General features: G+C 35.8%; 1 protein-coding gene and 1 non-coding gene across 2 annotated transcripts; one reads left to right on the top strand and one right to left on the bottom strand.

The window, feature by feature from the left end:
* Positions 1–489: 489 nt before the first annotated feature.
* On the bottom strand, positions 490–5,719 carry LOC136800012 (TBC1 domain family member 16-like). The gene is made up of 7 exons (XM_067056632.1): positions 4,808–5,719; positions 4,280–4,428; positions 3,464–3,598; positions 2,842–3,028; positions 2,120–2,317; positions 1,368–1,569; positions 490–1,145 (listed from the first exon to the last, which is right to left on the bottom strand). Exons 1-7 carry the CDS (start codon positions 5,684–5,686, stop codon positions 490–492), a joined length of 2,406 nt encoding a protein of 801 aa, XP_066912733.1. The 5' UTR covers positions 5,687–5,719.
* Positions 5,720–10,611: 4,892 nt separating this feature from the next.
* Positions 10,612–10,684, top strand: Trnaa-agc (transfer RNA alanine (anticodon AGC)). Its single transcript has one exon. It is a non-coding gene; the product is annotated as a tRNA-Ala (tRNA).
* Positions 10,685–16,093: the final 5,409 nt, after the last annotated feature.

The raw sequence follows: 16,093 nt of genomic DNA on the forward strand, positions 1-16,093 counted from the left end.
AATACATAAAAAACATTAAATTAAAATACTTTAAATATTCAATTAATATTTAAATGGCAATGTTTCAAGGCGTGTATGTAATGCTTAGATTTCCACTAAAAGTTTATATCTTCGATTATTTAAGACATGATGCAAAAAATGGAATCATCACATCAACTTCTTCTAGTGTCAATAGATATAAGCCCTGGGGGTTGGGGTACTAGGGTTCCGAGCTGTTGGTATGTGCCACCCAACTTTTAACCCTTGGACCTTTAGCTGGACTAAAAAGGGGGGAAATGAAAGTTTTGTACATTGCGACACCATTGGGACTAATTTAACCAAATTTTGATCTCTCAAGGGGCAAAAAGTTGAAATTTTCCTATTCCAATGGATATGTTGTTTTCATTACATACGATAAAGCCATTAAGAGTATAACAAGTTTTTAGAAATTTAATCCCTCTGTGTCCAGAAACAAACCTCATATTGAGTAAATCTTAAATCTTTTAAAGGTCATTGAATTATTTGAGCACCCTCAAAAGAAAAGTCTGGGTTAGACTGTCCATCATTTGTATCTGTTGATTGTTTGTCATCAAGATTCTTCACACGAGAAGCATTTTGTTCCACGTTATCAGAGTCTGTATCTGCAGTATCTTCATTTACAGGTTTCTCTTGTTGACAGTCAGTATCCAAATATTTTTGTGAACGTTGAACGAGTTTACAAGCCTCGGTGTCGTCTCCAGGAATGTTGTTTACATCACAAGAGACCGTTAATTCTGAGTCAATAGTATTTGGAGCCCCCTCTAAACTCGTTATAGTCTTATCCTCGTCATTACATCGTTTCGGCAAGTCATTTATATTATCAGTTTTTTCCAATATTTCAGTTTCGGTTTTCGCTTCAATATCCTCTCTCTCGCTAGCACCATCATCCTTGGCAGAAACAACATTACCATCTGGTACAGCATGTTCAAGATCTATTCCATCCACATCCTCGCGCATTTCATCGATCTCAACCTTCAGCTTCCCTGACTCTTCTGATTCTATTTCTCCAGTGACGTCATTAGCAGTGCTATCATCGGCCACTTTCCGAGGACTTGCAAGCTCTTTGCAACACCTGCGGTGGTGTGAGATACATTCGATTTCTGGCAAAATACCTCCGTCCCATACGCCTATGTGAAGAATTTGTTAAAGCATTGCAAACTCTCTTTTCAAAGATTATTCAACCCTTTTTATATGGGGGTGTTTTCCAACACAATTTTTAACGACAATCTGAACTTTCAATATTTAATCTTATTAGCAACATGTACACCCAATCATAGACCTAATGGAATTGCATTGGTTTAAATGACAAAGAATTTATCCCTCTTTATATCATGAGATGAATAACATACCTTTGGTGGACATTAAACCTTTCAAAGTGCATGGGATCTTGTTGAATTGTCGAAACTTATGCAGGATAGATCGTGCTTCTTTTAAAACGGTGGAACCATCAAACTTGGTAGCCATTTCTGTGAAGTATTGTAACATCTCAACTGAGTCCATCTTTTTCTCCATACAGCCTGCACCGTATATTGTACACATTGCAACACAAATCTAATAATAATAACAACAATGATAACATATATTTTAAGTGGCATGCCCCGAAAAATTCTAAAGCTTTTAGGCAGCTGAAGAATTGTTTCCACAAAGGGCCACTAAAAGAATAGTAGTTAACATACAAGACTAAGACTAATCCACACTAAAGAAGTCCACACTAAGCACTTTTAGTGAAAAAAGGACAACGTTATTTAACTGTAGTTTAAACGGCCGAGACTTTCTACCCTGTTTATTCTAATTGTTAAAAATAGACAAAAAGTGTGAACAGGACGAACAGTGGGCCGTCTAAACTAGAGCTTATTCATGTGTTGGATAAAATTCTAACCAATGAAACAAACTTAACTCTGGTTTAAACGGCCGACTTTCTGCCCTGTTATTTCTAATTGTTAGAGCAGGCAAGAAGTGAACAGAAAGGGAAAATCTTTCTGCCTTTTTTAATTCAGAAATGGAATAGGCAGGGTGAAAGGTAGCCGTCTAAACCAGAGCTTATTCAAGAGTTGGGTCAGGATGGATAAAAAATTTCAACAAACGAAAGAAACAAACTTACAAAGATATGAAAATAATCAGTTTGATATCTTGACCAGCAAGCTTCCCAAATGTTCAACACCTCATGGAAGATGAATTCCCTTTTGAAGCACAACACCAACCAACGATGGGCAAATAGTAGCTCCATATCGGGGTCCGTGCATAAGCAGTGCAAGTAGAACTCTGGTTTGATCAACCGTAAAAGTTCACGAAAGAAACCCTGAAAAACAAAGAAAAATAGACTTTCTTTGCTTGATAGAAAATCTTTAAACATAATGGGGCTAAAAACATAACAACATCTGAAACTGTCTAAAATCAACTCTAGTTTTAGATCCCGGATTCTTGATCAATTAGGAGTAAGTACAGTATGTGAAGTAAAGTGAACCCTCCGAAATCTTTCAGAATGGGCCCTATCCCTGGATAGTGAAATTACTATGCGGGTACAATTTGAAAGAGTTTTCAAAATGACCTGAATTGACAGCACACAAAAAGCTTTAAACTACTTACAGCAGATTGCTGACTCTACTATTGACTAAAACTGAAATCTTTAAATGGTGAGAGAGTATACCTTTTCCTGTTCAGTTAAGAAGACATTCCATTTTTATTTTCACTGTCCAAAAACACAAATTTAAGTTGTGGAGTAAGGTATTGAGAGGCATTGTTTATTAAATGGACAAGAAAACTTGTTCGAGTTAAGGAGACATTCGAGTTATAGAGGTTCAAGTTAACGAGGCTTTACTGTACCAGTGATTTATCCATAGAATCATCCCGTGGTGTGGTAGCAAACATGCTGGACTCCATCAGACCGACAAAACACCAAAAACAATCAACTTCATCATGTAACGTTGCCAGCACTGGAGCTACCAGGTCTGACATGCCTTGTGAGTAACCCATTGCTGGATTGTAGACGGCGTAATTCAACAAGATATTCCTGTGGGATGAAATCATTCAAGAAGGGTTTTAGGTTTACTTTTTGCGGATTGTACGGATGTGAATCGAGCAAAATTTTCACTTTCATGTCATAACTAGGACGGGAGAAACTTTTGCATACCATTAACCCGAATTTTGAATGTGGTATTTTGGTACACAGGTAGCAAAAAAATCTTTGGCAACTTTCTGTTTTTTTTCTTGGTTAATTTCCCTAAAAAACTGATGTTCTGATACTAAAATTCATTTTGCACAAATAAATTTTCAAAAGGAATTTTCACATCTGTCGGCGATAGTGTAGAGTGGTACTAAATGGAAAGTGTCTTATGAAACGGTTTTTCATGATATAGGATTGAGAGATGAAGGTCAAGGTGAACCAATAAAACAATCTGGGAATTTCTTGTATTGAATAAACTCCATTTTGTAAAATATGAAGTACCTCATTTTCTGTATATTTGGGTTATCTTGTCCTGCATAGTACGGATGTGATCGATCGGTACGTACTACGTCTTTATCCACTGTGAATTGAACGTTTTTCCAAAATATCTCATAGTCTTCACCACTCAATGATAACCTGTGAATGAAGAAGAAAGTAATTTGAGGGGAATGAGGAAAATAACTAACTACAGTGGAATCTCCAGAGCTCGAACCTCGAACAACTCTCTTCTTAATTTTTACTCTCTTCTTAATTTTTCTCCCTTCAGTTAATCGTCTTATTGACCTGCTTCCATAACTCGAGAATTCCTTACTGAAACAAACTTGTGTCCCCCCGTACGTGTTCGAGTTTAGAAACTCGACAGTACAATTATTTCCTATCTTTCTAAGGAATTTTGAACAATTTTTGGTTAAGTGTAAGCTTTTGTCAAAAAGGTGTTTACAAAAACTAACCGCTAAAGTTCACAGAGATCCTTGATAGGGAGCGATGGCCGAAGGCGTCAAGGCGTCAGCACCTGAAACCAAAGGTTCCCAGTTCGAATCCCCGCTCCTCTCAATGTACTGATCAGTTCATAGATAGCCGAGCCGGCTAGCCGTGGACACCCCGTGAAAACAATTGAAAGACTATCTCTAAAGGACCAAGATTATCAGGATATCCATCCACGTTTAAATACCGTCTCTACCTTTGTACAGTAGACTTTCGCTTATTCGAACTTCTTTCTATGATTCGAATCTCTCTGTAATTCGAAAAAATAAAATTCCCATTCGAGTTCGAATTGTAACTCAACTGTATAGATAATAATTATCAAAATATCGTCACCTTTTATTATGTATTGCTTCGTAAACTTTCGTCTTTTCATCCTTCATGGCATCCCTCTCTTTTCTTGTGGAATGTAGGGGGTGGTAATACAACAAGAATTTCCATGCGTCTGGACGAACTTCGTGACTTAACCCACCAAAGAACACGTGCTAAAAGAGTGAAATAGCACATATCATTCACTGTAAGTTAGCTAGAGTCTTGGATCAGGAATCAATAAAGTAAAACTCTTTCGAGGGGGTTCTGGAGTAAAAATATTTATTAAGCAAATGGAAAATCTTATGTTGTAAAAGATCTTATAGAAAAAATGATGACTGTTCGTAATATGTCATCAATAGCAAAGTTAGCTACGAACAGAAAGTCGGAAAACGCATCAACAGCAAAAATCTTCTCCAATTCTTTTAAATAATGCGGATTACCTAGACTTTTCCACCCAAAGTGATGAATTCTGACCACTGTTAGAAATATCAATGGAATCAAAGTAGTCTGAACGAGTATACAAAACTATTTCTTTGATAATACCGTTCATACCTTTCTAAAGTTATACGAGTCTTCAATTTGTCCAAGAGGGTTCATAAATGTCATCCAGTTATGCATATTCAAGGCTTTGTAACGACCTTCTTCGTTCGGTGATTTTGAAGAAGAATCTAATCCAACATTGTGCTCTCCAGTAATGTAGTAAACTTTCTGTCCATCTTCCTCTGGAATTAGGTCTGGGTCTGCTTCACATCCATTCCACGTGTCAAAGATGTCTGCAATCTTGTGCAATCCACCATTATGAAAATAAAATACTTTGTATTCGTTGTCATGACTACCAATAACAAACTGTCCAGCATCACTGCCCGGTAACGATGAATAGAACAGTTTCACAGTTTTCATGTCTATCAAGTTGATTCCGAAAACATTGCCTAGAGGACTGTCAAAGTCCTTGGCCACCTCTGGGAAGTCTGTTTTAGCATCTAATTCACCATCTACGCTATCAGGGTCTTTGATAACCTCGGATGAATATTTACTTGGTTCTTTCAATGGGTTTATCTGTTCTGTGGGAGCAGGTGGAAGCATAATTTCTGCTTCTTCCACCGAGCCTGCTGATAATAATTTATTCGGAACCCAAGACAAAATCAAGTCTGAAAATTCACAATCACTCCGATATATTTTCTTCATGTTCATATATCCAGCGATTTCATCCATTTGAGAATCGTCTCTCTCATTCTTTACTTTGACACAAACATTGTTTTTACAGAAGATCACTTCCTCTTCCAATATACTATTAGTTGAACCAGTTCTTTTCCTACGCACTGGTTCACCATCGTATACATGATAAAATACCTTATCAACAGCATGCAAGAGGTAATTAAACATTCCTCCACTGTTTTTGTTTTTCTTTTTAGAACTTGTTCTTTCCGTCATTTCGAAAAGGAAATTTTGTGGATATTTGCAACTCTAAAATAAAAAGATTGAAGATGTTGTGAATAGATGCAATTCCGGCCCATATTTTGTCCATTAATACGCAGGCTACAAGATAATTTTCTTTTTCGATTTTGTCATCAACTTTCAATATACATAAAAGTTAATAAAATAACAAAGATTCCTTACGTTGTCACGTTTATCTCGGAGTATCTTTTGTTCTTTTCTTTTCGTTTTTATTATATCATTTCTAGTTTACAGATTTGAGAGCCCAATATTGCATATGTCCAAATTATAACATACTCCTGATGTACTAAAGTCTGTCTGAAAAGTATGTGGACACTTTAGCACCCATTCATGCTATGCTAGAAAATCATACACCGTTAGAAAGATAGTCCCAAGGAGAATAGTCTAAAGGACAAAAACTTTTTGAAAATTTGAAAAATTAAGAAGAAAAATCCATGAAATCGTTTTAAATATTTGGGCCTTGCTGATTTCAAATCTGTGTTCAGAATCGATCTTCCGTATTATATCTTTTTTGGAGTAGGCCTAAAATGGCCAAAAATGACCAAAAAGAGCAAAAATAAACGATTTAAGGACTAATTTGCCCCTGAAAATTTTTTTTACAACTAATTATTGTTTCAACACATTTTCTAGGCTCTGATTAGTCATTACTTTGTAAGCTTTCCTGCTGAGATGAGGCTTTGTTTCAACCCTCAAGTTGAACAAACATTTAAAACTTGTAATACAAGCTTCAATTTATGTTGATGATGTTAGTATTGCTTTATGGACCTAAGTTTCATGAATTACTTTAGGGTATATATTTTTCTCTGAAGTGCCATCAGAGAAGGCAGCCTAAAAACTGTTACGTACAGGACATTATATATTGGTATTTTTAAGATTTTAAGCGGCACTTAGGACTTCAATCTCTGGGAACGGTTTTTAACTATATTTTTAATCCATAAATATAGTAGGATTTTTTTAAAGGAAAACAAATAAAGGGTAATACTTTTTAAATTGTGTGAGCTCTGTAAAAAAAGACACAAGTTCCTGAAAGTTTAACTGGCAAAAATGTTAAAAAAACACAAATTTAATTGTACCAAGACCTGACATAATTAGTCACAAAATTTCGCAAGAAATAACTTCAGTTAATATTTACTCCTTTGTAGGTAGAGCATCAGGGCACTAACTTCTTCCTACGGGTGAAAGTAGATTTTTTGTTATTTAATCCGTAGGGGTGAAAATCGTTTTTAGCAGTTAGGGTCAGGATCAGTTAGGGCCCAGGGTTGGAGCTTGACAGTCAAAATAGGCTTGGGAGTAGTATTAGTAGGAAAATATAGGGCTAAGGCAATTACTTTTTTATTTTCTAGTTTACGGAATCGCCGACGTTTTTTTTGCAAAAATAAAATAAAAATAAAATTGAAATTCATAGAAATTTTATTTATTTTTGCACTTCCGATTCTGTTTAATCTGCCATGAAATGGATTTTTTTAGAAAACTTCATTTTATAAGAGCAGGAAAGGAAGATAAAAGGGTATAAAAACAGTTATCTCTTTTTCCCAGTATGCTTCCTCAAATGGCGCTCAACACAATTTTCCAGCTGAAAAACTTTCTTTGATTTTCTGCTGTGTATGTAAGTTTCCTCAAAACACATTTTATTTTCTCCAACATTAAAGTTTGAAAACAACAATTTTATTTTTATTTTTTTTCCATCCTCCGCTCCAAAAGATCATCTCCAAATGTCCGTAAACCAGAAAATAAAAAAGTACTTGCCTAACCCTGGTTCGTTATAATATAGTTTTGTGAAATACACACTAAAAGTAAATTTTGAATTTAATAAGTTTGTGGCGTGGCTTTGTGGTCCAGGGGGAGCAAACAGAGCTTCTGAACCAAGGATACTTTCATGTGTCTGTGGGTTTGAATCCGACCTGAAACTCAACTTTGGCATATTTCAAAGTGTCAAAAACTGAACTCTAAAAATGGTTAAGTCTAACTTAGAAACATGTGAAATGTTCAGAAACTCCAGATCAAAGATGGAAAAATACAAAATCTACTCTCACCCGTACAAAGAAGCCACAACCGAGCATTAGTGCACAAATCTGCACAAATGCCTTTTTCATTGAAATATGTTGTGTCACGTACGGGACAATTTTTCATGAAAATTTTTTATTTATAAAAGCTCTATTACTAAAATCAAGTAAATGCAAATAATGTCTAATAAAGATTTTATTGTTGTCTAATGTCCTTAACTTTAACTTGATGTAAGATAGCATTTGGGTCTGAGTTTATCAATTTTGAACACCCTTTTTAAGACTTGATTTGAGGGTAATTCAGCATTTTTATTAGCATAAAAAATGGTCTTTAATTTGAATTTTTTACCAAATTGTACTTTAAAACTATTTGGAAATAATTGATGACTTTATATAAGTTGAAGTAAGAAACAATCATGTATATAGGATCTTCACTTATTGGCACAAAAAGCATAGCCTAGTTAAATCTATTTAACGCCTTTGTTACGCACGGGACATTTTTTGAATTATTAAAGGTAACCTTATAATAAATTTCTTTCACTTTAGAATCACGTAGGATTGTTTTGAATCATGAAACTACTACCTAATGTGAATAGGAAACAAGCATAAAAAAAAAATAATCAAACATCAAAAAGATTTTTTAGTCATTTATAAGTGTTTGTTATCTTCTACCGTGAAGTTGGGTAACTTGCAGAGCCCTCAAATGAATGACCTGGCTGGTCATTAAAAAACAAAAATTACTGTAATCTGCACAAACCTGATTTACAAAAGATTTGTGGGAGGTAAAATGTACAAATATCTCCTAATCATAAGTGATGTCATACATAATTATATTTAATATCATTATTAAATTTGAGGTTAAACGTCCAGCAGCCATTTTATTTAGCTGCAATTCTGTTCGCCACAAATTACTTGCACGTCAAATATGACATATGAGATTCTGCAAGCGAAGCTGCATAGTCTGGAGCAAAAAGTGTAGTTTCTTTTGTGCTCCAGAATACCGGAAGATTCCGAAGCACTTCCAGTGCTCTTCTCGATATAATTACGATAGCACTTGCTGTGCTAATCATGTGAAAACTAACTGTGCACACAGGTATTTAAAAAAAATCAGCTGACTCATGGTGGTTTCAATATTTCGACCAGTGATACTTTCGAATAACTGTAAGTATTTTATTTGACCAAAGTCCATCACCTGGGGGCAAGTACTCTGTACCACCAAAGTGTATCTCACGTTTATCACTTCGTAGTACACTCTGTGCGCATTGTCTGTTTGATAAAAAAATTCCCGTACCGGGTCTGTGTACAGACAAGGGGACAAGTAACCATGTTTAAAGGGACTTTCTAAACATCGAACAGAAATGGCAACCACGACCACGACCAGATAAATTTGGGTTATCGAGTTTAATCTGCTCTCTCCACCGTAGAGAACATCCAAATCGAGTCCTGATGTGGCTTTCAAATGAACCACTGCGCACGTGGCTGAGGATTACTCTAGCTGAGATTACTAAAATTGACCTTTGACGTTGCCAGTCATTTTCTAGACAAAGTAACACTTTTTGACAAAAATATTAACAGGGCAATCAAGTGTGATGCCTGTAAACTTTACTTCACCAAAATATTTTAATTGTACCGAATGAGATGTCTTTAGTTTGAATAGATAGAAATTGTCAATAGGCAAAAGCTGGGAAGGGCAGTTTTGGAGACACCAATCTCATCAATTATTCTATTGTCCTTACATTATCAAAATGATTTATTTTGACACAATAATGATCTGATGATCAAATTTAAAGCTTCCTAAATAAATTCCACCACAAATTTTGCCACTAATTAATTTGATGTCGAAAATACAAAAGGATAGAAATTGAGACTCTATTCAAGCTCCAAGAGCGTTGAAATGGCTGCTCTACACGTTTTGCACATGGCTTTATAATCACTGTAGGTGAGACAGTAGCGAGCTTTACTCTTCAATTTGATAAATAAAATGATCATAAGAGAAAGACTCTACGGTGGAGAAAGAGGAAATACTCGATAACCCAAATTTATCTGGTCGCTGGTCGTGGTTGCTGGTGTCGTGGTAGCCATTTCTGGTTGATGTTTTGAAACTCCCATGTTTAAACGTTTTTTTAGAACGTGCTAAAAATTACTTGCTCCGGGGAAGCACTGGAAGAGCTCCAGAACTTTCCAAAGAGTAGCTACTCCGGAAAACTCATTAAAACTCTAGAAGTTTCCGTAGCGCCACGAGGGTCCTCATACCATGAGATCGGGTTACTTGCATCAGTGGAGGCTAACATGCCAGTTAGTCACACTAGGAAATCAAGCTTTCAGAAAAAACAACATCAGTCATATACAGGATGTATTTGCAACAACAAGGATGAGAGTTACCTGAATCAAGTTCAAGATCCCAAGACAATCAATTAAAACTTGAAAACTTAAAATGAGACAAAATGAAAGATTGCAAACGTGCAGTAGCCAGAATATCAACCAACCAAATTTTGTCATTCAATTCCCGAGATAGCGCTTCAATTTTTAAGGCCTTGTTTATACGCTAAAGTAAAAATAATTCCGCACATGTAAATGGGTCATTGTTTAAGGTCTGGCAAAATTTCCGGGAGATAGCCTATCCGGCGGTGCGTGGATCTAGGTGGGTTCCGCCTCCCCCGTAGATCTTTTTCTTGGGAAGTTGATCTTCAAATTAGTTTTCAAGGTTGGCGTGGCTCAAAATTTTTCATCCATGGCTCAAATTTTAGGCAACTTTTCATAGTTTTTGAAAATGTTAATTTCATTACAAAGCAATGGTTTATTTTTTGGCAATTCCATTGATTCGTGAATTCAGGTACTGGATGGTGAACATTGAGCACGTCGCTCCCCTCGTCTACTACGAACTAGTGTAATAGCAACGAACCGATAGCGCAGTTGGGAGAGCAATCGCCCAGCAAGCGAGAGGTCGTGGGTTCAATTCCCACTCGATTCGTTACCTTTGAGAAAACTGGGAAGTACATTAGTGCAGGATCCGTTGATTCATTACCTATAAGTAATACGCACTTGATTTCACGCATGCAAACTTGTTCATGGACTCTGGTGTAATCTTTGGATGTTTTAAATAGTTTTAGATCTTTGTAACCAGACGGTACTAATCGAATGTTCAATTGTAATCGAGGTAATCAATAATGATCGATAACAATCAAAGGTGACCAGTGACCACTTATCGATTCTATCAGTAATCGAATACTCACTCAATTCCAAATTATGACATTTTTATCGAACATTTTCGATTTGTTCGATCGTTTCGATTACTTTCAATCACTTTCGATCATATTGAATACCTTTGATTTTATCAAATACGTTTCTAGTAGCAGCGCGTCAAAATCATCTGAAACCTAGTCTAGCAAGCTAGACGACTAATTTATACATAGTAGAAATAAAGCAAAAAGTAATGAATGGAACAATTTTAGTCATCTAGAAACCTTTGTGCACTAACTCCAAACAAAAGAAAAGTGTCAATATTGCAATTATAATTTTTTCCTGCTCAAAATAATTCTTGAGAAAAAAGAATATGTGTGGATTTGTGTATTGAAACTTTTTCATTTGAGTTGATTTCGTTTTGAGAGTTTGTTGTTGCTTGATAAATTGTTTTCTCGCTACGCAAGTTTCTGCGTAGCTAGCCCCTGTATCTATAAGGCTGGAACACCGGATTCTTCCAGTCGTTTATACAAACTAAATCCCGTGTTATTATTTTTAGTATTGGTATTATTAGTATTACACGCATTATAAACGACTCCAATCTATCTGAAACCAAATTTATTTCGGCCAATTAAAACACGCGATTCACGCGTGAATAATATGAACGCTTGAATCACTGATTGTAAAAGGGTTATTCCTCTCTGACCACTAAGCAAAGAAAAACAGTTTCAACCTTTCTATAAATTTCAGCTGATAAAAAGGGTGTCGGAATTAGAGGAGGGGTGTCGACATTAGACCAAGTTACGGTAGTAATTGGTTATCGAAGTTGTCAAAGTTATCGAAAGTAATCAATAATAATCAAAGTACTCAAATGGTAATCGATTCGTCGAAGGGTTCACAAGTGTTACGTGTAAGCCAAATCGCGTATTACGAACAACCTCTAAATTGCCGAGTACAGGAGAAAAAAATCGAAATTCAAAATGGTGGCCAAGCCCACGCTGATAACTATCAAAAATCTTTGTTTTTCAATCAGCTATTGCAGCTCAATAAATCAATGAAATAATTTGAAATAAAAAGTAAACAAACCTTGAACCTTTCATGAATCCAAATAAATAAAAGTATTCATCTAAAGTGAAGATTACATTTCAAAATAAAATGATTTCCAAACCAACCTATAGTCAGTGTCTGCCAACTAAAAATTTCTCTGCTGGGTCACTGGCAAGGAGTTACGACTTCAGACTTTAGATTCCAATTCTTGTATAGGCTGCAACTACACTGCCAAATGATCTGTATTACAAAGACTTCCAAATGGTCCATAAGTTAAGAAAATGAGATTATCATTTGGCACGGGGGTTTTGTTTTTAAAAACAAACTTCAAAATAAAATTGTTAATGAACTTGTTACTTAAAATAGACCTTTTTTCAAAGAGGCAACCCTGTTGGCCTGTTGAATAATTATGTAGTCCAGACATGCAAACAATGATACAGCAAAGCATAATTACTGTTTCATGCATATTGTAATAGTTATGCATGAGTGTATCATTGTTTTTCTGCTGGACTACATATAATTATTCAACAGGGTGGCCTCTTTGAAAAAAGGTCTATATCACTTACTTACATAATTTATTTATACCCCTTTCTTAAATCAATGGCCTCTTAAAGTCTTTTATGTTTGCCGCAAGAAGGAAGAAAAATTTATTTTGCCCCCGGTTTTTTCTCTCTTTTTCTAGCCATTTCCCGCGTGTTATAGTGTAGACACAACTTTAATCCGGGGAAATGAAGCGTATTCATTGGTCTAAAATCACCGATGGTCACGTGACCAGGATTTTTATCCAGGGAAATGCCGTGGCCGCAATGTTTTGCTTTAGTGAAATTGACCATTTTGTTGTTTTGGATTTGAGCGGGCGAAATTTCTGTACAAACCAAAATATGGCTTTGTTGGAATACCGGTTGAAAGATTTGTGGAAAGTTAATCAAAGCTCGTCGAACTCAATCGAAACCAATCGAATTTCACATGTTTTTCGGTTTCGATTAGAATGGGCCATTCCAGAATTTGTCTGTAACAGGGCCAGGGGGGTGGACGACACAGGATTTCCGAGGGCAAAGGTTTTCACCAAAATTCGAAATTTCCAAGGTGAGAGAAGAAAATGTATGAATTTAGAATTTCCAACCGTTGGCAATTGAACTAAAATCAGTACAGTCAAAATATTTGAGGTATTACGAAAATCGCAACTTTTTGCCGTAATCGCTTTCGTTTTTAACATAAGGTCTTAGCAACGGGTACCCCGGGCATAGTTACGGGGCATCGAGAAAAAATCCTGACATAGAATTTCAAAAAGATTCACGCTATCATATTCTACATTACAAAATACACCTGTTCTATGTTGGGTTTTTTTCTCGGTGTTTTGTAGGCTTAATTATCGTCATGCAAAGTAAATAAAACCCCCTGGAAATCTTTAGGTTTTGATAAGCAAATTACCTACATACTATTGTTTACTTTTCAGGTATTCATCCAATCAGAATTCACGCTCAGAAACTTTCAACCAATCAAAATTCAACCGTGACGCGGGAAATGATCCAATCAGAATCCCGAAGCTAAAGACTTACAGTCAATCAGAATTTGTTAGCGAGCGGTATTGATTCAATTGGAATCGCGTAACACGAAAGCGAAAGTGAAAGTAAAGGCAGAAATATATTCTTTTTTCGACGTGATTTGCATATATTAGAACAGAAAGAAACGCCAATTTGTCAAAGATTTGTTTAAAACCACCTTATTTTTTGTTGAGTATCGCCTAAATTTATCGAAAAAATATGCTTTTCAACATAAATCTTAAAATCTCTTTTATTGTTAAGTACGAGAAGTATCCCCGGGGCGGTCAACGCCGAAAGAAAAATAAGCGGGCGGAACCGCCCTCGTAGTTTCATCCTGGGATTGAAAAAAACTGGAGAAAACCTTTTCTGTACATATAATGTAGAGCTAAGGAATTTTAAAACACGGCATTTAAAGTGAAACAAGATGGCGGAGAAGTAGTGATTGGAGGTTTTTGTAATTAAACAGCATGACAAAGGTTTGTTATATTTTAGCATAACAAAGACAAACTCAGGAGGTAAGGTAAATTGCGTTTTGACTGCTTTTAACTGTTTTTCTAATAAAGAATATCTTCAAACTTGACTTCACTGAAAATAGAAAAAATAGAGTGGAATTTCCGATGCATTTTGCAAAAGTACATAGATTTTCATAAGAATATCCGACCACCACTGGAAAAGAAAAATTATTTCCGAGGCTAAAAAAAATTAAAAAATGCAAGTCGTCCGACGGGGGTATACAAAAATTTTCTGGAATGGCCCAATCCAATTCGATTGGCGTTCGATCAATTTGGCTAATCGAAAATCAATCATTCGATTGGATTCGAGTAAATTCGACTGATTCGATTGGTTCGATTGGTAATCGAACGTTAACGTTCGATTGACATCCCCTGGTATAGCCATTCCGGGTTTGCTTGTTTTTTATTTGACGCTCATGAAAATCTTAAATTTTAGGTCCAACTTTGACAAGCAATTGTTCTTTGTGTAGTTGAGCTATAAAATTAATTATTTTTGAGTAATTTAGAGCTTTCTTTTAGCTTTCCAACCATATACAATATGCAGGTGTGATATTCTACAGTTTTGTCTAAAAATTCGTTCCAAGTAAGGCCATTTTAAGAAAAATTAGATCTGCGGGACTCAAAAAATTTCACAACTCATCTTTTATTTCAAAGCGCTGCGGAGGAAAAAATGTTCAGACAGTGAAACTTTCCATATTTATCAGAAAATACCTGAGAAATCCAATGGTGCTACTCTCTGAAATTAATTCTTTCATTATACAGGTGGTTGCACCCCAAAATCACGCGGTACCCCAAAACCCACAATTTCATAAAATGCAGTGTCAGTTATACTCCTTATGGGAAACTAAGTGTTAATATGCATTTCCAGATACATTAGTAAAAGGACTAAACAGAAAACAATAATTTTTCATTTGCAAGCTCCTTACAGAAAATTACAGACCTGTAACGTCAAAAAAAACAACATGAAAAAAACACGTTTTTTGAGAAAAAGCCAATAAAATAACTAAGTTTGCAATTATGGTGAATTCTGGTAGCCCATATAACCCATCTTCAAAAATAGAGCTAATGGAATTGAGTCTTTAGCCTATCTTGAGATATTCAGACCCAAAACTCAAAATTTCGACTGTAGGTTTTGGGGTGCATTTTTTCTAAAAATGACATTAGTCAATATATAAAAAAAATCAACAAACAACTGGTCAATTTCAAGAAGTCCTTCTCTGATACACAATTTCTTTCAATATAGCAACAATATTTTTCAACTAAAAATGAAAAGAATAAGTGAAAATAGCCTAAAAAATGCTGTTTCTGTCCATACTCTTTACATTGTTAAAATGTTTGACAGCTTTTTCATACTGGAATTTTGAATTTATCAGATTTTAAAGGAACCACTTTCAGAGGACCATAAATCACATCAGCTAAGTCAAACAGTGACACATCTGGCAAATGAGCTGGTGTATCTTCAAGAATGGTACCAGAGCCTACTTTGGGCTTCAAGCAACTAACTTCCAATTTCTCAACAAGCCCGTTTTCATCAGCCAAGAAACGTTTGAAGATTTTACCAACATACAGCTTGCTAATGCGCTTTGTACAATACACTACACCATACCACTTCCCCAAGAGAGAATCCTCAGTCACTGGAGGGCTGAGTGTTTTCCAAGTTGCTCTTAAGATATCTGCAGCACTTACATCATCCGTGTTGCTGGTTTCACTTTCAAAATCACTCTCATTCTCGGTATCATCAAAATCGGTATCAACAAAATCTGATTCACTTTCCTCGGTTTCTGAAGCAGAGCTTTCCTCTTGGAAGAACTTGCTGTAGCTGCTGCTGGAACAATCATGTCTGGCTTTATCCCATCAACTTTGCACTTGGCTTTACTACAAGCTGACTTCAAAATGTCCTGACACACTGGACATTGCTTGAGCCCGAATGCTTCGCATTTTGGTTTTTCACAAATAATTTCTCTTTGCACTTGAGAAATGCATGTTTTGCATCTTCCTTTTTTTTGGCAGTGGCTTCCTTACTTTTGACTTGCTCTTGTTTCTTACTCTCGATGTCTTTCAGTACAGTGAGCACATTTTTGGCCTTCATTGATCCAT

The sequence above is a fragment of the Clytia hemisphaerica genome, unplaced genomic scaffold, assembly GCF_902728285.1.
Source record: "Clytia hemisphaerica strain Z4C2 unplaced genomic scaffold, Clytia hemisphaerica genome assembly, whole genome shotgun sequence".
Lineage (NCBI taxonomy): Eukaryota > Metazoa > Cnidaria > Hydrozoa > Leptothecata > Clytiidae > Clytia > Clytia hemisphaerica.